Source organism: Argiope bruennichi, chromosome 1 (assembly GCF_947563725.1).
Source record: "Argiope bruennichi chromosome 1, qqArgBrue1.1, whole genome shotgun sequence".
In the NCBI taxonomy this organism is placed as follows: Eukaryota; Metazoa; Arthropoda; class Arachnida; order Araneae; family Araneidae; genus Argiope; species Argiope bruennichi.
In genome coordinates this window covers 83,153,378-83,176,842 of record NC_079151.1, presented here as the reverse complement: position 1 = coordinate 83,176,842, position 23,465 = coordinate 83,153,378, and the positions used below count along the sequence as shown (strand labels likewise).

The following is a 23,465-nucleotide window of genomic DNA, read 5'->3' as shown; positions in this document are numbered from 1 at the left end:
ACAGCAAACGAGCTGGTCAAGGACCTTTGTTAAGCTTATTTAATTCAGACCCAAAAGGACCATATTTTTTATATTAGAAATAGGCTGCTTGACTTATACTTTTGGTTAGGTAGGAATGGGCTGCTACTGGATGATAGGTTAAAACTTGATGACGATTGCGTTGAATTTGAATGAATGATAAATATTCGCCACCCCAATTACATCAAGGATGGTAAATGAGCATATTAAAAAAAGCTTTTATTGGGACGAACGCATTTTCAGAAGATATTTATAGTTACGATATTTCTACCTTATAGAGTGGATGCTCATCTTACTTATACCTACAATAAATATCAACGTCCACAGACACATCATACACTGCACCATATACAGCTTGGTGGTTAGGTAGGAATGGGCTGCTACTGGATGATAGGTTAAAACTTGATGACGATTGCGTTGAATTTGAATGAATGATAAATATTCGCCACCCCAATTACATCAAGGATGGTAAATGAGCATATTAAAAAAAGCTTTTATTGGGACGAACGCATTTTCAGAACATATTTATAGTTACGATATTTCTACCTTATAGAGTGGATGCTCATCTTACTTATACCTACAATAAATATCAACGTCCACAGACACATCATACACTGCACCATATACAGCTTGGTGGTTAGGTAGGAATGGGCTGCTACTGGATGATAGGTTAAAACTTGATGACGATTGCGTTGAATTTGAATGAATGATAAATATTCGTCACCCCAATTACATCAGGGATGGTAAATGAGCATATTAAAAAAAGCTTTTATTGGGACGAACGCATTTTCAGAACATATTTATAGTTACGATATTTCTACCTTATAGAGTGGATGCTCATCTTACTTATACCTACAATAAATATCAACGTCCACAGACACATCATACACTGCACCATATACAGCTTGGTGGTTAGGTAGGAATGGGCTGCTACTGGATGATAGGTTAAAACTTGATGACGATTGCGTTGAATTTGAATGAATGATAAATATTCGCCACCCCAATTACATCAGGGATGGTAAATGAGCATATTAAAAAAAGCTTTTATTGGGACGAACGCATTTTCAGAACATATTTATAGTTACGATATTTCTACCTTATAGAGTGGATGCTCATCTTACTTATACCTACAATAAATATCAACGTCCACAGACACATCATACACTGCACCATATACAGCTTGGTGGTTAGGTAGGAATGGGCTGCTACTGGATGATAGGTTAAAACTTGATGACGATTGCGTTGAATTTGAATGAATGATAAATATTCGTCACCCCAATTACATCAGGGATGGTAAATGAGCATATTAAAAAAAGCTTTTATTGGGACGAACGCATTTTCAGAACATATTTATAGTTACGATATTTCTACCTTATAGAGTGGATGCTCATCTTACTTATACCTACAATAAATATCAACGTCCACAGACACATCATACACTGCACCATATACAGCTTGGTGGTTAGGTAGGAATGGGCTGCTACTGGATGATAGGTTAAAACTTGATGACGATTGCGTTGAATTTGAATGAATGATAAATATTCGCCACCCCAATTACATCAAGGATGGTAAATGAGCATATTAAAAAAAGCTTTTATTGGGACGAACGCATTTTCAGAACATATTTATAGTTACGATATTTCTACCTTATAGAGTGGATGCTCATCTTACTTATACCTACAATAAATATCAACGTCCACAGACACATCATACACTGCACCATATACAGCTTGGTGGTTAGGTAGGAATGGGCTGCTACTGGATGATAGGTTAAAACTTGATGACGATTGCGTTGAATTTGAATGAATGATAAATATTCGCCACCCCAATTACATCAAGGATGGTAAATGAGCATATTAAAAAAAGCTTTTATTGGGACGAACGCATTTTCAGAACATATTTATAGTTACGATATTTCTACCTTATAGAGTGGATGCTCATCTTACTTATACCTACAATAAATATCAACGTCCACAGACACATCATACACTGCACCATATACAGCTTGGTGGTTAGGTAGGAATGGGCTGCTACTGGATGATAGGTTAAAACTTGATGACGATTGCGTTGAATTTGAATGAATGATAAATATTCGCCACCCCAATTACATCAAGGATGGTAAATGAGCATATTAAAAAAAGCTTTTATTGGGACGAACGCATTTTCAGAACATATTTATAGTTACGATATTTCTACCTTATAGAGTGGATGCTCATCTTACTTATACCTACAATAAATATCAACGTCCACAGACACATCATACACTGCACCATATACAGCTTGGTGGTTAGGTAGGAATGGGCTGCTACTGGATGATAGGTTAAAACTTGATGACGATTGCGTTGAATTTGAATGAATGATAAATATTCGCCACCCCAATTACATCAAGGATGGTAAATGAGCATATTAAAAAAAGCTTTTATTGGGACGAACGCATTTTCAGAACATATTTATAGTTACGATATTTCTACCTTATAGAGTGGATGCTCATCTTACTTATACCTACAATAAATATCAACGTCCACAGACACATCATACACTGCACCATATACAGCTTAAAGACACACAGTAAAGACAAGCTGACATTCAGGTGATCTATATGTCCTTTACATTTTCATATAGACAAAGTCATACGATTCCGATTAAGTTGCTGTGAATTTAGATATCAAGTGAAGTGACTAGATCAAAGTAATGAAGCAAAAGACTGAGGAAAGAATGTTTCGAATCGTATAATAAAAAGTTGAAAAATAATATGCATTTAGAAAAGAACGCGATTAATTTCATAATTTAAATGCAGAATTTTCTAACATGAAGAATTAATATTATTAAGAAACGAATTTATTTCTGGCGTATATTAAAGAACAAACAATCTAAACTTAAAACTTAGTGAAAAAAAAAACTTAGAGCATTCTATTACTTGATACTATTTCCAATAAACATATATTCATATATAGTTGTTGACATAATCTGCGATACTGTTCACGGCACAAAATACTTAAAATACTCGCTTTTACTTTAAGAAATATCTTATTCGAAACATTTGAAAAAAATTCAAAGATCGTATCCTTCTATTGCAATCCGCTTTTACATCTATTATGCCATACTTTTTATGCAGAAAGGTTTCTGATTTGCAGATTATAGCATTAACTTCCGCTTAATGTAGCTTGAAGGTAATTTGTTTAATGCCTGTGACGTTGAAGTGTCAATTACTTATAAACGAGGTTATCTTTTAGCGAAGGTAAACTTTTAACACGTTTTGCTGGCATGTTTTTATTTTTAAATTCGGTTGATTTCGTATTTTGCTGAGTGAATAATAAAGATTTTTTTCTACCGCTGGAAAAAAATAAATATACGATATGCATGATTAGCATCAAATTAAAATGAATATTATAACACTGAAGTACTTTTAGTGATGAATTAAATTTTAAAATATAGCATTTTTTTTATTGAATTTCCAAAGTCTTCAATTTATATATAATGCATTTTCCCGAATAACAAGGGAAATGATTGTGTAGAGTTATAATTGAGAATCATGATTTCTTATCTGAGCTGGAATTTTTGCTCCCCCACATTAATGAAATATAAGCAACTATCATCTTAAGTTAATGAGAGCTATTAAATGAGTAAAATAGAAATAATTTATTCACTGCGTCAAAATATAAGCAAGTTGTACTAAAAATTAAATGATTAAATAAATATTAAAGAGAATTGTTACTTACATATCTTGATATATTTTCTATCATATTAAGAAAAAGAAATTTTCGCTATTCCTGGTAAAAAAAAAAAAAAAAAAAGATTTTCTCATGTGACATTTTGATATTTCTTTATTTTAAAATTATTTTAATTTGAAATTAAAGAAAAAAATCATTATCTGGATCATTTAACTTTCATTTATTAGTTCTTAAAATTATAGGCTTTTATTTGCTTAAAAAAAAATCACTGCATTTATAACGTTTGCTGCCGGATGGTGATGATACATATTTTCCTTTGATTATAATATATTTTTCTATATCCCCACATGCTTTTCGGGCATATTCCTTATTTTTTTTAAATCATGAAAAATGTTAGATGTATGTGTATTTCAAGATATAAGGAAAAAAATCACTGAAATTTCATTAAAAAATTTAGAACTTTTACTTATTATTTGCTTATAGTTAAAAGTAGTTTTGATTAAATATTCCTATTAACACATGGCTGATTGATGGATATTTATAGGAATTGTGATCCCCCCCCTAAAATTGAAATAAAATACTATACCAGTTATATGCGATTACCAGATTACTAAAAACCATGTAATTGAAAATTATTTTCATCTTTTCTCAATATAATCATTAACATTTGATCAATATCAATAAACATTTTCTTCGCAAATGAAATGTGAATGTTGCGCAAGTTTTGATCTGATACGTATCTCTATGATCCAATCTAAATGTTTGTAATTTTCAAGAGCTGCAAAAATGTCATCATTATTAGGAATGTTAGAAATGGCGCCAGCAAAAGAATGCTCATATTGCAATATTACAACGTTATTTGATGACAATTTATATGTATTTTTTTAGAGTTTTTAGACTATGTGATTTTTCAGATGCTAAACTGTTGCATTCAGCGTAAGAAGAGCCGCGAGTGGCAGCAACAAGAGGAAGTGAGCGAGAGCGAGGACGAAGAGTTCTTTGAATGCGAGACGGCCTCTATTTCCTCATTCGACGGAACATCACGTGAGCCACTCTTTTCTTGATATTTCTTTCTTTTTTTGTTTTTATTTATTACTAGCCGCCTTTGGCGATCATATGCTTCACTTGGATCGATGCTCGCTAAAATATTTAGTCAAATATTTTATGTAACTGGGTTTAAAGAAATAAACACACACAAACGCGCGCGCGCGCTTTATTATCAGTATAGATTCATTTTAATTCTAACAGTGACAAATTTGCCATCTGAGTAACAATGAATGCATTTAGAATTTTTTAATAGGATTATAAAAAGGTCCCCCCCCATCACATACTACCTTCATGATGTATGAAAGCATATATTGGATTTAAAGATGGCCGAATTTTGCTAAACGCGGGTTAAGTAGAGGGTTAAGCACATTTCCGAGAGTTTCTGTGGATATAGATAAGTCATCGAAAATATTTTAATTTATATCAAATAGTCTCCATGAAAAGCTCCATTAAAAACTATGGACTTAATATAAGCATTAATAATTGCAATTTATTTACGGAAATTTGAAACGACAAACTTGAAACTGTATTAAAATTTTTAAAATTAAATATACAGAGTACCCATGATTTTCTTTTTTTATATGATTGTGAGCTGCATCGAAAATGGAATCATTCCCAGTTAATAAATGGAAATTCTTCTTCAGATTATATTAAAGAAATAATAATAACGTTTGAAAATAAATATATATGATGCCGTTTTGTACGTCCATACAGAGAGGAAATTGCTTCCAATATTTTGTTTTTGATTCCAGAAAGTATGGTTATGTTTTGTAATGAAACAGATTTTAATCATATATATTATTTTCATAGTTATAATTGTACTGTAGCGACCATCAACGGGCGTGGAAACTCCATTGGACTCGGCAGACGTTGAAAAATTAGTATGCTTTTTAAATCATTTCGGCAGAGGGAAAAGAAAGAAGGCGGCGGAATAGGACAATTTAGTGTTAGCATTAGTAAACTATAGCCTGTTTGGCTTTTGTAAGTTTGCCTGATTTTATATAACTACATGAAGTTTTTCTACTTCTGTATATTATTAGAAGTAGAATAGCTAGCATTTAAGATTTGTATATGCAAGAATTTATATTCTTATTTATTTTGCTCAGAACTGAAAATAAATGACTGTTATTTTAAAGTAATTTTTTTTTTTTTTATTCTCACTTAGATATTAGAATGTGTATTTTAACTGTGTAACACAATTTTTTTTTTTTCTTTGAACGAACTTTCAGGATTGCATGATTATACCATTTCATTTCGTTTATGCTGATGAACACTTTCTGGGGATGTACAAAAAATAAGGAACTTGATTTTGGAGTAGCAAACGATATAATTATTGGATATGTATCCAAAGATATAATTGGTTTTAATATTGGTTTGCTTTGGAGTAAAGTTATATGCTTTTCGTCAAAGAAAGTTTTTGTCTTGGGATTTAACCCTTCAATGTATCATGTATCCGTTTGGCTACTCACTTTTATTTCCATTTATAGGCTTTGCATAACTGTTTCAAAGGGCAACAATGAGTGTTGTTTTTTTTAAAATGTGTTTTGATAAACATTTTTAGAAAACACCGATATATGAAAGGGCGGAACAATAATTAGAATTTAAACTGGAAACTTAGAAAAGTATCAAGGTATCTTAGAAAAGTATCAAGGTATCTACATTTCGGTTGTTTTGTTAAAATTTCACCAGAAAAAATAAATTGAATTTTTAAAAATAATTTTCCTAAATTATATGCAGCTATTCAAAACACATGTTCGTAAAAAAAAAAAAAAAAAAAAAAAAGAAAAGTCATGCATTCCAGGGTTAGAAAAGAGAAATACACACTAACTTGATGAATTAATATATATATATATATATAACATCTTGCATTTTTTTTTTTTAAAGTAAGGTAGGGGTGTTTAATATAACTGTGGTAGTTTAGAATTTACATTTTTTCCTTTTAAAAGCATCTATTAAAAAATTATAGGACTTTTTTTTTGAAATATTGTTGTTAAATCTTTTAGGGAAACGATTGCCCGAAGGCCGACTTATGCAACTGGGAGATCTGAAGCTACTACACCATGATGATGAGCCTCTTTACATTCCAATTACGCAGGTGCAATTTTTCAGATTTTTACTTTTTATTCATTTATGCTTTTAGTGTACGTTTCAGCCATAACATGTTTATTTTTCAAATGTTCATAAAATACAATAAGGCATCGCGACCCATCGTTTAATATATTGAGATCAATTACCAGATTTCATTACATTTTTACACAGTATTAATGCCTTAATATATATGAAATTAAATGCTATCAAAAAAATTAAATATACTGTGTGCGTGCTACGATTTTGGAGTTTTCGAAGCATGTTATTTCCCAGGAATTCATATTCGTGTCCTTCATTCGTACAGCTCTTTTGAAATGCTTCTTTAAGGCATTTGTTTTCCAGGTTTCAGGCTATTTGAGCTATATGTTAAGCAATTTTAAATCTTCTTTATAATGAATGAAAGCATTCTCGCGTTGCTTAGTTAATCTCACAATTAAATTTCAGCCATTTATTTTTGCTAATTAATTTCAGTTTGTGCTAATTAATTTCAGTATAAATTGAAATATGAAAGGAATAATATTATTAATAATAAAAAACTATGACATGGATCCTAAATTTATTACTTATGCCAAAGTATTTCTTAGAAAAAATCAGATTGAAATCTGGAAATTGCTGAAATTAATTTCGTAGTATTCGTTATTTGATAATGCTTTAAAAATTTTTTTTAATATTTTAATTTCATCAATTAAGATATGATGCATTTTTTCTCCGATTCTGAAATTATTTGATTGGTTTTTATTAATTAAATTTTTTTTAAACTTTCTTATTTCAACATTTAATTATAAGATATTTTCAGTGTGGTTTTATATATTTTGATGAATTCTTCATTTCAACGCTTTAATTATTTTATTTAGGACTTCCAGTTATATAATAAATATTTTTTTAATTTTTGATCAAAGTTCAGTGTTTGTAACTTTTTTTTAAAATGATGGAGTTTGACAGTTTTCATGAAAAATGTTATATGATTATAAAATATACTTTAAAAAAACAAATGTATAGTTCGTTAACGATTTTTATTCTTTCTAATTTTAAGGAAGTTGTCAATTTTTTATATATTATAAGATTCTTTGTAACGATACAATGTACCGAAAAGGAAAACAGAAAGCAGACAAAGAAAGCCGTGGGAAAGTAATCTGAGCCTATATAATTTTAGAAAAGAATTTGTCTATTCAACGGTTTAGTTTTGTGGGACAAATAACTCAGAAGCTAAAATTAGAGCAAAATCGGAGTTCGAGTGATTAGACAATTATTTTTAGAATGTAGATTAAATAGAAATTATTATTTGATTATGTTGTCATAATAACCGAATGGACTTCTTGTAGGAGCCTGCACCTTTAACGGAAGACCAGTTAGAGGCACAGGCTGATGTGCTGGTGCGGTTGGGAACTCATGCTGAGGGAGCAGCACTCAGAGCGCGCATGCAAAGTGCTTCCCTAACTTCCGATATGGAGGCTTTCAAGGTGAGATGTTTGGTATTAGAAAAAAAGAAAAGGAATGATTATGAAGGATGTTGATTTGAAGAAAATCTGAAGCAATTTCAAGTAAATTAAAAATCAGTTAATGGTTATGTTTTTTTCCTTCTGCGTTTGTTTCTATATATATATAGAGAGAGAGATTTTAGTATTATCTCATAAGTGGTTTAGAATGTTTTTTTATAAATTCGAAAAATATTGATGGAGATGCATCATAAAAAAAGAAAGAAAAAAAAATTTATTTTTATTAAAAAAAAACACATTTCTTTAAGAAACATGATTTAAATTATTATTTTTTCACTCATTTATTATAAGAACAGTAAGAGAAAAATTGCTTTAACGTCCAGAATTAATTTTTTTTTTTTTTTTTACTAATAGTGCTTTGCTGACATAATAGGATCTATATTTCAACAACATTACTTGTCAACATATGATTAAAATAATATTAAATGTATTTTTTTTCCTTGTTTGTTCAGAAAATATATAAAGAAAAAATATTTTAGTCATCAGGAAATTCAAGCTTAAAATTTTCAATGCTGACATCCAAAATACAAATAAATAGAAAATTATTTATTTACTTGTATGTTTTTGTGGGTAAACGCGATAGTTTGTAAAGAGCAATTTTGTATTTGAATCTTGATACCAGGTTTGTACATCTATATCAAATTTAGTTAACAAGAACAAGGTTTAAAATTCATATACAATTCTCTTCATTATACTACATAGCACTATGATAATTAAAATATACTAGTCCTCTTATAAGAATGTAAGATATTGGACTCTTTCTGATAAAACAAAGAGGACCTAGATATCATTTTAAAAAATTAATTGACTTATTATGTATAACTAGGGTAGATACTATAGTACTAGTCTTATTTATAAATTTGCTGAGTTAGTTTGAGTGATCAATTTTATATACAACCTGCTGCGTAAAGATTCACTTAAATTTGGACACTAAATCAGGTTTTCAATAATCTTACTAAGCAAAGGTATCTCATAATTAAAAAAAAAGTTTTTGTCTATGTGCCATTTAATGCTTTGTATTTCATGATTGGTTGAATATCTTTTGATATTGTTTATATTTCAAATATCAAAATGTACATCAAAAACTTAAAGATGGGCTTTTTTATTCCATGTCATAATATTTTTATAATAGTGGGTTTTCTTAAATGGTAGTATTTTTTTTTTTCCAATCTTGAAAATTTTTGTTTGTTGAAATAATAGTAAATGAATACCGTATTTAGACATGTTCTTTTCTATATGCCTTGATTGCTCTCTTAAATTGAAATAATGTATATTTTTATGCTTTTTTTGGTTTCAAATTCTTTCCAAAAATTGAAGTTCATAAAAAATATTTTAAATTTTTATAACTACACCTATCCAAAACTTGATGCTGGTATTTATTCATTTCTATTTGGAAGAATTTTACTCTTTATAATGACAAAAAATTTCTCTTTCCACATCTTCCCACTGCTGGCAAAATTTTACGAGAAATTTATTAATGCAGGGGTGTTTGTGCTCCGGGGAAACCCCGGAATTCCGGGGATTTTGAACTTCGATACCCGGAAATTCCGGGGATCGTCGTTCAAAAGGAAGTAGGAATAATAATGAATTATTTATTTTGATCTAGGTAATTTTGTTTGCTTTGAAAGCAGAAAACGCAAGGTCAGTGTGTGTGGTGAAAACTTTTCCTTTCTTTCTCGAAAGGCAGTGATAATGCGTGAAAAGGGGGAAAAAACTTCTTTTTTATTCTTTCCTTATTGCGAGTTATGACTCATTTCCCCGGTTCTCGGACATTCTCTTCTGGATTCTTTTCGGCAAGTAGGCGCGGCAGAAAAAAAAAGGGAGAGACTTCGTTCTACCAGATGTGCGATCACGTGACCTGGGTTCAAAGGTCTTAATTTTGCAAAAAAAGTAATTCATTGAACTTTTATAATTAGGTCATTCAATACTTCATAATCGTAATTTTTCATTTCTTCCCCCCCCCCTTCTCGAAACTCCAAAATGTCGGTAGTAAGTCCGTAAAAGTTTCAGGGGATTTTTTGGGGTCCCACAAACACCCCTGTTAATGTTTTTAAAAAATATAATCGTAGTGCAAGTATTGTTTTTGATTAATTTTCTCAGTTTAAATTACATGATTTTATGCCCTTATTTTTTTTCAAAGGCTGGTTTTTTAATATCCTTTGATTTTGTGATAATATTGTATAAAAGTTAATTATTTGCCTTTTTGGTGATATTTAAACTATTTTGCTGAAACCAGAACTCTAATATTACTTTGAAAATCTTGGCTACTCTAACTTACTAAGAAAAAAAAATTGTCAGATGGTGGAAGGACTATTGTTATGATACCTTTTCTTATAACTGAATTATTTTAAATAACATTATGAGGCAAAACTGTGTTGCTCTGAATAAATATGTCATGGCTCATCCATTTTAGCATCACTTTTTAATGGCTAAAAATTTCAGGCTGCAAATCCAAAAGCATCACTTGAAGATTTTGTTCGATGGTATTCTCCTAGAGATCTAATTGAAGAACAGAAAGTAGATGAAGAGACAGGGAAACCAATCACTACATGTAAGAAATCCTTTTTTCTAAATAAAACTGTTTTTGTTTAATTGGCATTAAAATTATTTATTTACCAATTGCTATACCTAGGTTTAATTATTTATTTCTTTTCACTTAAAAACAATTTTCCTGGTAAGTTGTGTATCATTTGTGTTATGTTTAATTTAATCTATATTCATCTGATTCACTGTAACTCATTGCAGGTATGAATGCTGCAGCATTAATTTTTATTGTGATGCAAAATGATATGAATATTATAGCAATCAATTTAAAAATAATTGTCTGCCTATTTTGCAATTTGTGAAAATGTCTGAAAATGTTAATATAATTTGTTTCATCATTATTTTGATAAATTTGCTGTTAAAATTATACTTAAATACAATTATTTTTTGTTAATATATATTAAATTAATAACAAGAACTACACTATAAAATAATGAACTTTCAATATTATTTTTGCTTTACGTATAAAAATTATTCAGCTATTTTTATTGCAATTATTTCTGATGGTTGTCATTTTTATTTCATTAGTTGGTTGTCATATCAGTTTAAATAACTATTTATTAACACATGAACAAATTTTTAATAAATTACTTAAAACAAATAATTTAGCTGAGATTTTGCAACAAATTAGGAGGTGTACTGAATTGATGAGTTAGATTTTAGTTACCATTTTGATTTATTTAATTTAAAAAGAAAAAAAAATTATTTTGAGGTTTTCTAATTATTAATAGGTAATAAAATTAGTGATTCATTCATATTCAACTGATAACATTGTTTGTTTGTTTGTTTCATATTAAACAACTGTTGAGTTACTGCATTATATAAATATTGACTGCACAAGGTAAATACTTTTCAAATTCAGTTAAAGTTGCATAAATTTAAATTCATTAGTTTTTTAATGATGCTGATGTCGTGTCCGTGTTACCACGGAAAGGGGTTGCAGTAGCTTCTGAGGGTAAAGACCCTTGAGTACCCGAGGGCAGAAGTCTGACTTCTAGCTCATGAAACTCACACACATTCGCTTGCACAACCCCTTTTTACAGTTGGGCACATTTACATACAACACAGATGAAGAATAACCATGCCCGAACTGGGATTCGAACCCGGGACGTCCAGATTACGGGAAAGACATAGTTTTTTAATGAATTTTAAATTTTGTTATTGATAATTAAAAAGCTTTTTAGTTGAAATTTTTCCCCTCACTGTTTTAGTCATTAGATTCTCTTCTTCTTTGTTAAATGCTTTAGTGAATTAATACGATTACTACTTAAATACTAGTAAATGACAATGATAGCAAATTTATTATTTTGAAAATGATTTTCTTCAAAGAACTGTAAAAAGAATTGATGATTAAAGAAAAATTCCTTTTCATTATATATATATATATATATATATATATATATATATATATATATATATATATATATATATAGTAAATTTTTTCTCTTGAAGTGATAATTTAATATTACATGTATAACCCTGCAATTGCAAGTCTTGCTATTCTTATAGAATGATGGTATATTTGCTGACTTGATATATTATTCAGCATTTGATAAATGTTAACAGTTATATAGGATGTTTTTATTATATATTTCATTTTTTAATTGTACATTATTTAAGGTATTTACTTTTATGACCCCAGAGTTTACTTAGCAATTTTCAGATTATGCTAAGATTGGAAAGCTCTATTATACATAAGATGCTAAGATTTCGCCTAGATTGTTACATTGCCGATTTTCAGATTTTGCCAAGCTCCATTATGCATAAGATGCTAAGATTTCATTAAGATGGTTGATGGTGATTTTCATTTCTTGACAATTTATCATTTGAGCTGAAAAAAATATTTTTAATCAAAGAATTATATTTATTTTAATATTAGACTGACAAATTCCTCAGCAAAAATTAAGTTTAAAGTTTTATCATATCTGAATTTTGGGAATTTCATGACTTGCATGGATTGCTCATGAAGCATGTATGAGAATATGCTATTTTATTGTTTCAGACCATCTGAGTGCACGCATGCTTCTTCCTGGTAATATGTGGCTAGAATCTTGGGAAAGTGCTCGTGCGGTTCCAGCTCGTAGGCAAAAGAGGCTCTTTGATGACACTAAAGAAGCAGAAAAAGTATGATACTTATATGGAATAAAAAAAGAAAAACTTATTTACAAGTGTTGTAAATTTGAAATTTAACTTTATCTTACATTTTGACTAATAATAAAATTTATTAGTATTGTTATTAGAAATATTTGCAAATACATATGGTGTAAACCTGGCAAACTAAGTAACAAATGATGTTTTATTTTACACAAATACATGAATACAAGGTAATAAAATACAGAAGAAATTAATACAAAGGCATCATTTGCAGTAAACTGTGCACACAAGCAGCAGATTGGTAATAAGCAACAGTAACAGTACAGAGTGCTCAGAAGGAATTCCCAGGAGAGAGCCTTTGCTTAACTATTCATGTCTCCCAACTTATTCAATACTGATTAGCTTTCGGCTTTAGCTCTCCTCTTTTTATAATTTCCATGACAGGTCATAGAAGCTTCTGAGGATCACTAAAATTCATCTTAATGAAGCTATCACCAAGATTTTTATAGTTTCTGGAATCTTTGATTTTATCAAGTTTATCGTTCTGGCCGGGAGCCATTAATTCGACATCCATTCAGCATTTATCAGTGCTGCATTTGGACACAATATTACAAATTCGTAACAGTATTGAATTATTACTATAATTTAGGAGGATTTTTAAGGAGCATGTTTAAGGCATTTTGATTAATTTAGTTCCTTAATTTTTCTTATTAAAATTAGAAGTACAAGATAATTGTGAAGGAAACACAACTACCATTTCTAAAGAATGGAAACTACTGCAACACTTTGAGTATACACATTGGAGTATTGTGTATCCACTCTTATCATGTCCTGACACAATTTTTAATACATTACTGATATGCATATATTTCCATTGAAAAAATATTTTAAATGATACAAAGAATTATATGTCATGTCATTTGAGTCGATGAATTTACTGGTGAAAAAATTGCAAAGTTACAGTTTTTGAATACTTTCTCAACTCTTACTAATTATTAGTTATGCTTATTAAAATATTCTTAATGCAGTAATTTTCTTCTTAACTCTATACTTCTGCAGCTAAAATTGATCTAAGATGCTTTGAATCTCAGAAGTTTTAGTCAATCAGCTGTGACTTCGATTGAGCCATCTATTGATTAGTGGATGTTTTATAAGATGGCTATTGAAATGATATAAAACAATAATATTCTAAGCTTCATAATTTAATTTTGATTGCATTCGAGATGAGCTCTTTTGTTTCAGATGTTAATGTGTCAGGAATATTTTATTAAATATGACTACTAAAAACCAGAGATTATATAAAAATTGACTTTTTAATTTCTTCAACAAACCATTTTTAACTGTAATAACACAAAATCAGATTCTTTAAATCATTCAAAGTATTTTCCCAATTAAAACAATTTCCCAACTTAAATTTCCCAAGCATACGTAGCTCATTATCTTGTTCTTAATTATCAAAAAGACTAAAACCTAATAAAATTAATCTGTTCATGTATTCTGTCTTCTTCTCAATTGTTCTGTATAAAATTCAATATAGTACTTATCAGCAGTACTTCTACATGTCATGAAAATCAAATTTTTTTAAAACATATTATAGCATACCACATTCTGATATAATTTTCAAGAAGAAATGTTTTGACCATCAGCATAAATAAACTGTGCAATTTAAAAAGATTTTTAAGTTTTGCAATAGTTGCTAACCTTGGTATTTTTATCTCCTTTCGTAAAATATACCATGTCTTTGTAATATTTATTTGTTTATCTGAATTTTATCACAGTGTTTGGATATCTAATGATTATTTTTAGTAAAAATTACTCTTAAAAGATGAATGAGAATGATTCTCCAAATAAAATATTATGAAAGAAGAAAAATCTTCACCATATATATATATATATATAATCAAGTTGTTTTATTACTATCATTTTTGTAGATTTTCAACTAGTTGTGGGATCTGTTAATCATTTAAAGAATTTATATGCATGGACGTAGAAAAACACATAATAATAATAAATTAGTTTACAAATTGTTTTCATTGCAAACACACACTAAAAAAAATGTTTTTTCAGGTTCTTCACTTTCTAGCCTCAGCAAAGACATCAGATGTTGTCAATTATTTGATGCCTATGTTAGTGCACTCAGCTATTCTTCAGTTAGCAGAAGAAGGTTAGGTTATTTTGATCACTTTTGCATTTAAGGGTTGTGTAAAGTATAACATTGAGTTAATTATCTTTATTAATTCATTTTTATTTATTAACTCCAATTATTTTTAATGAGTTTATCAACATATGTTTAATACATTGAATACTGAAAAATAATAAGGTGGCTTCAAAGCACAAGTAATTTTGTTTCCTTAATACCCAGTGTATAATTGGTTACCCTTGCCTTTTGGGGATTATAATTTAGGAGGCCTGGTCCTCCAGGTTGGGGTTTGGCATGAGGCCATTAAAATAAATAATAATTTAAAAAAAAAACCAATAAAAAACTACCAGTTCAGGAACCTTAATTAGGCACAAAAACTTGAAGGAAGAATTGGAAAGTGTGCATGGTTGTGGCACCCAAGGTCTGCAGGGGGGCTGTTATTCTCATGCAAAAGAAGAATGTCAAATATTATATTCATAAATTGTTTTTGACAAAATATATTGTATGATTTATTATAAGATAGAAAAAAGGATTCCTTAATATCAAACAAAAATTATTAGTTTTTTCAGAAATAGAGTTACAGTTGTTTAATGTTACTTTTATATTCTTTGTGTTTAAATATTTTTTATATTCTTTGTTTTTAAAGTTTATGCAGCATGTTATTATAAAAATAACTTTTTGGTGATTTTGACATTAAACTGCTTATTTATAGTTTAAATTTTTATTGTAAGGATAAACGCCTAGTTAAAATTTATGCATTTCAAAGAAAAAATATTTTCACATTTAAAGAATCATAATTTTATATTTTTGTTTTATTTTTTGTTTTCATTTTTAATTCTTACTTTTGTAATGATGTAATGTACTTTTGTAATAACTTTTTGTAATGATGTTTTCTGAAATTCATTTGAACAGTTCACATTATGATAATATTAAATTTTCCTGATGAAATAAATTATAGTGAAATCTTGATGATTAATTTTTTATTTAATTAAAAGAATAGAAATTATAATTGTTGATCCTCATCTTCAGATTTCTGCTTATGAGAAATAAAGGGCCACATTGACATCACATTAAGATCTTGGTTGTGGGAACGGCTAGTTCCAAGTTCGAAACTGCATTCGACTAATGAATCACCTTGTAAGCAGATGTAGTGCATACAGAATCCATCTGTATCTATTGTACTTGCTACATTAAGTTGCTGAAGTTCAGAGAGGAGTTGCTAATCATGCAAAAGCGTTTCAGAATTACGAGATCTGCCCTAAAATAGCCCTAATGCTTTAAAAACGATGTTAATATAATTAAGCTAAACTAAACTAAACTAAACTCAGAGCTTGTGGGCTATAAATTCAAAATCTAATCTCGTGTAAGAAATGGCACCTAAACTGGCTTGGCACATAATGCACATCATCTAAGTCAAATGCAGTGTGATGATATGACATAGAAATTTAGAAAGGGAATCCCATTTCAGATTTTTCTCCTTTTATGGCTATATTTCAAAATTGTGAGGTGCATCCTAAAGTAATCCAGTTGTTAAATGGGATTTAGATATAACTAAACTAAACTGAAGTCAATAGAAAAAAGGCTTTGTTGTTAAAAAATGAAATTTTTGTCCAAATTCATATAATATAATAATAAAAAATATCTGATTTTTTTTAAAAAAAAAAAAGGAAATGTATAAATGTAATTTTAAGTTCTGTACACCCATATTTAACAATTAGTATTTTTTTTTCTTTCAGATTTAACTTTTTATGAGTCTGATGGGATACATTTCTTCCAGCAAACTTGCTTCAAATCTGATTCAAAAATATTAAAATAGCATATTAAATAAATAAAAATCATCAAGAGGTGCTTTTATTTTAACAAAAAGGAATTTTAAATACTATCTTTTTCCTATGAAAATTACAAAACTTAAAAAGAATTGAAACAAAATACTTGTTTCTGAATATATTTTAATATTTTTACTAAATTGTTCTTTTACTTTTTAGAAGAGTGTCCCCAGTCTCTTCCATTGAAATTAGAAGAAACTGCTTTGAAAGCTGCCAAAGTCATGAGAAGTCCTGATCCAAAATATGAGGTTAGATTAAAATTTCTCTTAATGTCCTTTTAGTTATTACATTCTTGTATTCGAAGTATAGAGAAAGTACTGTAATCATCAAAAATAAAAAAAGAATTATAGATTTTGATCAATTTTCATATTTTAGGCTTCCCTAAGTTCAAAAAACACATTTTTGACATTATGTCTGTCTGTCTGTCTGTCTGTGACAAAGATAATTCAAAAATGCTTTGAGTATGACAAATTATATTTGGTATAAAGTCTAGACCAAGTTTGTAAATATCTATAAGAATTGGAATGAAATCCATTTAAACCATTAGGAAAAAATCTGTGCAAATATAAGTTAATACAGTAGTTACAAAATGAAAATTTGCAACAGATTTAAAGTATAAAATTTGGACTTAAAAATGCAATCACTTAAATTTGTAATTTTAGTATGTGATTTTGTGACTGCAATTATAATTTGTGGCAAATTTTGGTTTCAGTCTGTTAAAATAAATGCATTTAAAATACTAATTCAGTTTTTAAGTAGTGTTATTGCATGCTAGGAATTAATCGACAAAAAAACGTTGTCAAGGATAACACTATAAATTGAGCAAAAATGCTGAATTCGTGCCAAAAATCAATAGTTCGTAACTGTTGTTTGCAAAGACAATTTAAGGCATTTATGGCTTTACTCAAGTTCAAAATTTTATGTGGGGTGATAGGCACAGTATCTTCATTAGAGAGTATGCAAGAAAATTTTGTGGAGATTCCTCCTACTGGCTTTCTGTGTGTAGTTTCGGTGATTATATTGATTCAGCAAAAAAGCAAAGAAATGCCAATGTCTGTAAGTCACTGATATTGAGACTATTGTTTTTGTTTTCTTATAGCAGTTCAGTCAATGTAGAGGTTATTTTAATATGAAGGAAATCATTATTTTGAAATGCACACAAAGTTATATTTAAAAAAAGAGAGAGATTATTCAGGTTAACGGGGGGGGGGGAGAGAACAAATATATTCTTCTTAACACTTTGAGGGATAAGGAGCCAGATTTTGTCCCACCTTTAAGATTTTTTAAAAATAAACTTTTTGCTGTTTTCCTTTCTTAAAAAGTATTTTAATGTTTTATATATTTTGTAAATGAATTTCAATAGCATTTAAAATTATTTCTAATATTTTAAAAATAATTTTAAATACATGACTTTTTAGGTCATGAAATTCTTTTTTATTTGTAGTGAAAAAGACTTTTAAATAAATATTTACTGCAAAAAAATCGTTAAAATTCAAGGAATATATTTAAAACAAATTCATTCTTCAAAAATGCAATTTCCTTATTGATTACTGAAATTGAAAAGTGTGGGATAAAATTGTCCCACCGCCCATCAAAGTTTTGTTGGCCAGTAGAGGACAGTATGTAAATTTATGAATTAGTTGCTTTTACTTTTCGTTAAATGTTATTATTTAGAACAGTTTATTCATCTAATTTGTAATGGATTTTCTATAAATTGTTGTTAACTAGTGTAAAATAATGACAGATACAATAAATTTAATATATATATATTATATCACATTAGAACAAAAGTGTTTTCCGAAAATTAATTCTTCAAAGTTGTAGATATATTTACCAAAATAAATAAATAAATAAAAATAGAATTGCTACAATATAAATATTTTTCTGTTTTCAAACTACCCAGCATATATAAAACTTCATTGTTAATTTCCATTCATTCTCCCCCCCCCCCATTTTCTTAAAATATCTGTATGTTCTTTGCAATTAGCCACCATTTCCTGCTGTTTTTGAAAAGTCACTCTATCTTTCCCATGACATACTTTGTTGTCCATAACATATGCAAATTGCTGAATGCATTAAAAGGAAAGTCTGTATTGCTTTTCTTTGTAGATAATTTCCAACAGGGATGGTGATGCTACTGTAATTAATACTTTCTACTATGTCTATTTAAGGCTTTTGAATGTAATTGAAATTTTTTTAAATATTTTGTCCCTTAAAGGATTAAAGAAATATCATTCCTTTGAAATGTCTCTAGATAAATCTGTTTTGATTCTTAGAGCTGTTGCTTATTAATTGCTATGCATGTGTTAAAAAAGTTTAAGTTAGTTTGCATCTTTGTTAATCTAACATTTTTTTTTTCTTTTCTATGATTTGAACTCTAAAATGATGGGACAAACATTTTTTTAAACAATGAATTTAATAATATGTAACTTATCTAAAATCATATTTTAGTTTTCTATCTCAATATATTATTGTAGATTCAGCATAAAACAAATTCTGCTATATGAATTCATATGATCCTACAATTTGACACTTTAAAAAAAAATAAGTCACTGATTTTAAAATACACTTTTTGAAATAGCATTGTTTTCTTGTTGGATAATAATAGAAAATATTCTACTGTTGCATTTTTCAAAAACTAATTATAACATTATAAAATTCTATGTATTTTAATGATCGAGGTTTAGATCAGTTTTGTATATTGAACTTTTGTGTATCAAACACAATTTGGTAAAATTTGAATAGTAAATTTGAAACCTTAGATTCATAATTGGTATCTAACAGTTTTGCTGCATTCAAATGTGTCCATCTAGTATTCCCATAAAATGCGATTCGTCATGTAGCTTCTCAATTTAAAAAAAAATCATTGATTCTCCTAATTAAATAATTATATCTACTTGGTAATAATACAGTTGACTCACATGTCAAAAGATTTCTCAATTTGGCATTGTGTAAGTTTCATTTCAGGAATTCACATAAGTCAATATCAAACATGTGATGGAAGAAATGGTATATTTGTGTTATTCGAAATGATTTTTGTACACTATAATATCTTAAATTCAAAATTCTATTATTTTTATAGATTGTTTTACGTTGCTTATACCAAGCAGAAGTGATTGTAGCACAAATGCACTCAGTGCGAACTAAGTTCTTGTGTGAGGGAGAAGATGAACAACAGGAAGTGCAAAAGTTCATCCTAGAATTGCTTGATAGCTATGAAGTAGAGGTACCTGGTGCAGGAAAGGGTGCTGTAGGCAAGAGAATCAGGTATCTCTTCTCAGAAGCACAGAAGGTGAGGGTATTTACTTTAAAAATGTTTATCTCAAGTATCATGTATTTGGCTTTCTTGCAGTTGTCATCTTTTTTATGATACTGAAGATGCTTTTCTTGATGAGAATCGATTAAAAATATTACATAAATTGCAAGATATCCAAATTATACTTTCAGTATTATTGTCATGGTATTTCTTTTGATATTTCAGAAAATATGATTCTGCTAAAAATAATGTTTATGTTTGTTTAGAATGTGACATTGCAAGGAATAAACTGATAAACATCATGATGGAAATTATATATTTCAGTCATATGATTTAGATTTAGTTTTTTAAATTGATTTTGAAATCAGAAATGGTTTAATGCATTGACGAATCTTAATTATTCTTTCAATTAGGCTCTTTTCTGGTAAATATTTATTAATTTCTTACCAAAAGAATTAAAATAAATAGATTTAAAATAAAATTTTTTGAAATATTTAAATTGCAAAATCAGGTCGAAACATTTTAATGAAATTAAAACGATGGAAACCTTATGGTAATTGCATTTTTCCATTTCTCTGATTTTGCAGAGAAAAATATGACTTATTGATCAAAGTAAGTTCACTATCCATTCTAATAGTTTTCATTGTTTCTGTCAAAGACTTCTTTCTTACTTTGAAACTAGATTTGTAATGAGATCTTGTAGAAGCTGAACCTTCATGTCCTAGATGGGATTTGGTTCTTTTAAAAGGCTTGCTTTAATATAAATGTATATATTTTATCAGTTATTCACGTAAGTTTTCTTCTTTGTTTTGGGACATTCTAATGTTTTTAGAGTCTTGCATATTGGCAATAAAGCCATGTAATGTGAAAGGTTTCATCACAGAATACTTTTGTTATCCTTTTAATGAAACAATCAAATTTATTCTATAATTGCAAAAGCATAATTGAAAAGAATTTCAAATACCTAATCACTAAATACTTGGATCACAATAGAATACCTAAATAATTACATGTAAAATGTAAATGAAACTACTTTTCATTAACTGCTATAGCAATTACATTGCCGAATGCAGACATAAGCATGCCCATACATCTGTCCTGTCGAATGTCTCTTTGAGGAGCAATTATTCAGTTTTATTACATCTTTTTAATCAAATCACCAATCGATGTGATGAAAACTAATGATATCAATTATATACTGAGTATTGTATAGTTGATCTAATGTTCATGAAAGGATTCATTTGGCATTTGTTGTGACCTTAGAAATGCCTTTGGAGATGTCCAGTAACTAATTATTTCTGCTTGATGAATCTTAAAACTTATGTAAGATTGTGCATAAATTAAACTGTACTATTATCGGATGCTTTTCTGCTAAACAGCTATCCACATTTGATTTTACATTCAGTATGATTATCAAAAATCATTATGGATAAGAATGAAAAAGAACCTTCCAATTATGCTTCCTTCTTATTAAATCAATAAAAAGTGACCATGATAGCCATAATAGAATGTTGATATTTCTGAAATGATGTGTGTGTGCTTGTCATAATAGAACAGACATCAACAATTTTGATCATACATATATTACAATAGGTTTTAAATTCTCATGTTATTTTTAGTATTCAAATTTGCTGGGTATAAAAAAAAGAATGTCTTGTGGAACTGTGGAATTCCTCTCTAAATCATCATGAGATCGAATTATATAGTTATCATTAGAATTGAGATAATGGTTTTCCTTGTGAATATAACCATATTCCATTTTAATCTGTCCTTAATTTTTATGATATCAATAAAGATAGCTTTAACATTATCTAAAGTTGTAAACATGGTGCATGACATCTAAAGGAAAGTGTAAATTTAAGAGACAATTCATATTTATTAAAAGGTGATTTCAAAAATGAGACACCTTAAAGTAGTTCTTAAAGTAGTTCCAGGTCATTCCATTCAGCTGTGACCATTTTCCGAATTCCTCGGAGTGTTTTCCCACTCATTAAACATCTGTGACTGAGCTGATACAAGTATTCTATTAATTATTACTTTACTGAGGGAATAGTTCATTTCTTTTCATGTTTAATTCTTTAGTCATCGTGCCTGAACATTATACGAGCTTACAATTATCGCCTCACAAATTAAAAAGTTGAAATTAAATTATTCAAAGACACTATAATTTGAGATTGGAAGAAATGCTCATTACATACTACTATCACTACCATATCTAAAGTACTATTTTAAACTATTTAATGTAGTCATGAGCTTGATTTAAAACAATATGCTCGATACATCGTACGTGGAAAGTCAAAAGTAAACTTTATTATGAAATACGTCAATGCAAATATCAACATTCATTATGTCAGAACTATAGAAAAGTTCTTTGATATCACATACATGGGAATCACAATATGAGAAGGATATATAGGCATTTATTTTTCAATGCACTTTCTTCATTTCACATGTTTTATCACTGTGAATATTTCCAGAATGTTTCAATTATTTGATTCAATCCCTTCGTTTTACTATACTGGATTGTGATATTTATTTTGTTTATGGCCATTTCCTTTTTCGCATTTGATTTAATTCTATTATTCCTTCTATAGGCTTCTCACCTAATACCTGAAGACAGACCTGTAGGAGGTCCTCCACCAGAGGCTCAAACGCCTTCGCCTTCAGAGTTCCCTGCACCATCTGGTAAGGAATTCATATTTCGCACCACATTTGCTCGTCCTCCCGGTACTCAGACGACACCACAACGAATGTATTGTGTCATTACAAGGGAGGAATTCCGGGTGGCTGCTGCCTTTACTGAAGATTCCACTTTCCTCTGAGAATGTAGAAGAAAGTACTGTACAGAAATTTTTTTGAAAGTGCTGTACACTGAAATTATTGTACAGAAGATTTTTTGAAAGCACTGTATATTCATGATACTGTACAGAACAAATGATTTTCCTTTCTAATGAAGAATTTTTACTTATTTATATTGGGATGGGTTCCAACTATATCTCTAGTCTTGTATTTGCTTCTGAATAATAAATATGTTATTTTGGAATAACTAATGTGTCTTCTTTTCTTTTAAGTATTCCATGATTGGTTTAGTTAAATTTCTGTAATTGTTTACGATGATACATTTTAACAATAAATATGTTTAGTTTCAAATTGCATAGATATATGTGTTAAGGTTTCCATCATAAGTAGATAATGTCACTCATTTTCTCATATTGCATAATGCCATTAAAGTGCTAACAGAGTTGTTAAATTAGAAGGCATATCATTTTTATAAACTAAAGATGT

The 23,465-nt window shown here is 28.9% G+C and overlaps 1 protein-coding gene across 1 annotated transcript in view; it reads left to right on the top strand.

The window, feature by feature from the left end:
* Positions 1-23,226, top strand: part of LOC129961679 (rab3 GTPase-activating protein catalytic subunit-like) — an 85,906-nt gene extending 62,680 nt beyond the window's left edge. Inside the window, exons 17-25 of the mRNA XM_056075213.1 lie at positions 4,604-4,733; positions 6,740-6,831; positions 8,147-8,284; positions 10,763-10,871; positions 12,867-12,988; positions 15,026-15,122; positions 17,084-17,172; positions 20,007-20,216; positions 22,775-23,226. Coding sequence (XP_055931188.1) covers positions 4,604-4,733; positions 6,740-6,831; positions 8,147-8,284; positions 10,763-10,871; positions 12,867-12,988; positions 15,026-15,122; positions 17,084-17,172; positions 20,007-20,216; positions 22,775-23,002 — 1,215 coding nt within the window. The 3' untranslated portion in view covers positions 23,003-23,226. The remainder of the gene's footprint in view (positions 1-4,603; positions 4,734-6,739; positions 6,832-8,146; positions 8,285-10,762; positions 10,872-12,866; positions 12,989-15,025; positions 15,123-17,083; positions 17,173-20,006; positions 20,217-22,774) is intronic.
* Positions 23,227-23,465: the final 239 nt, after the last annotated feature.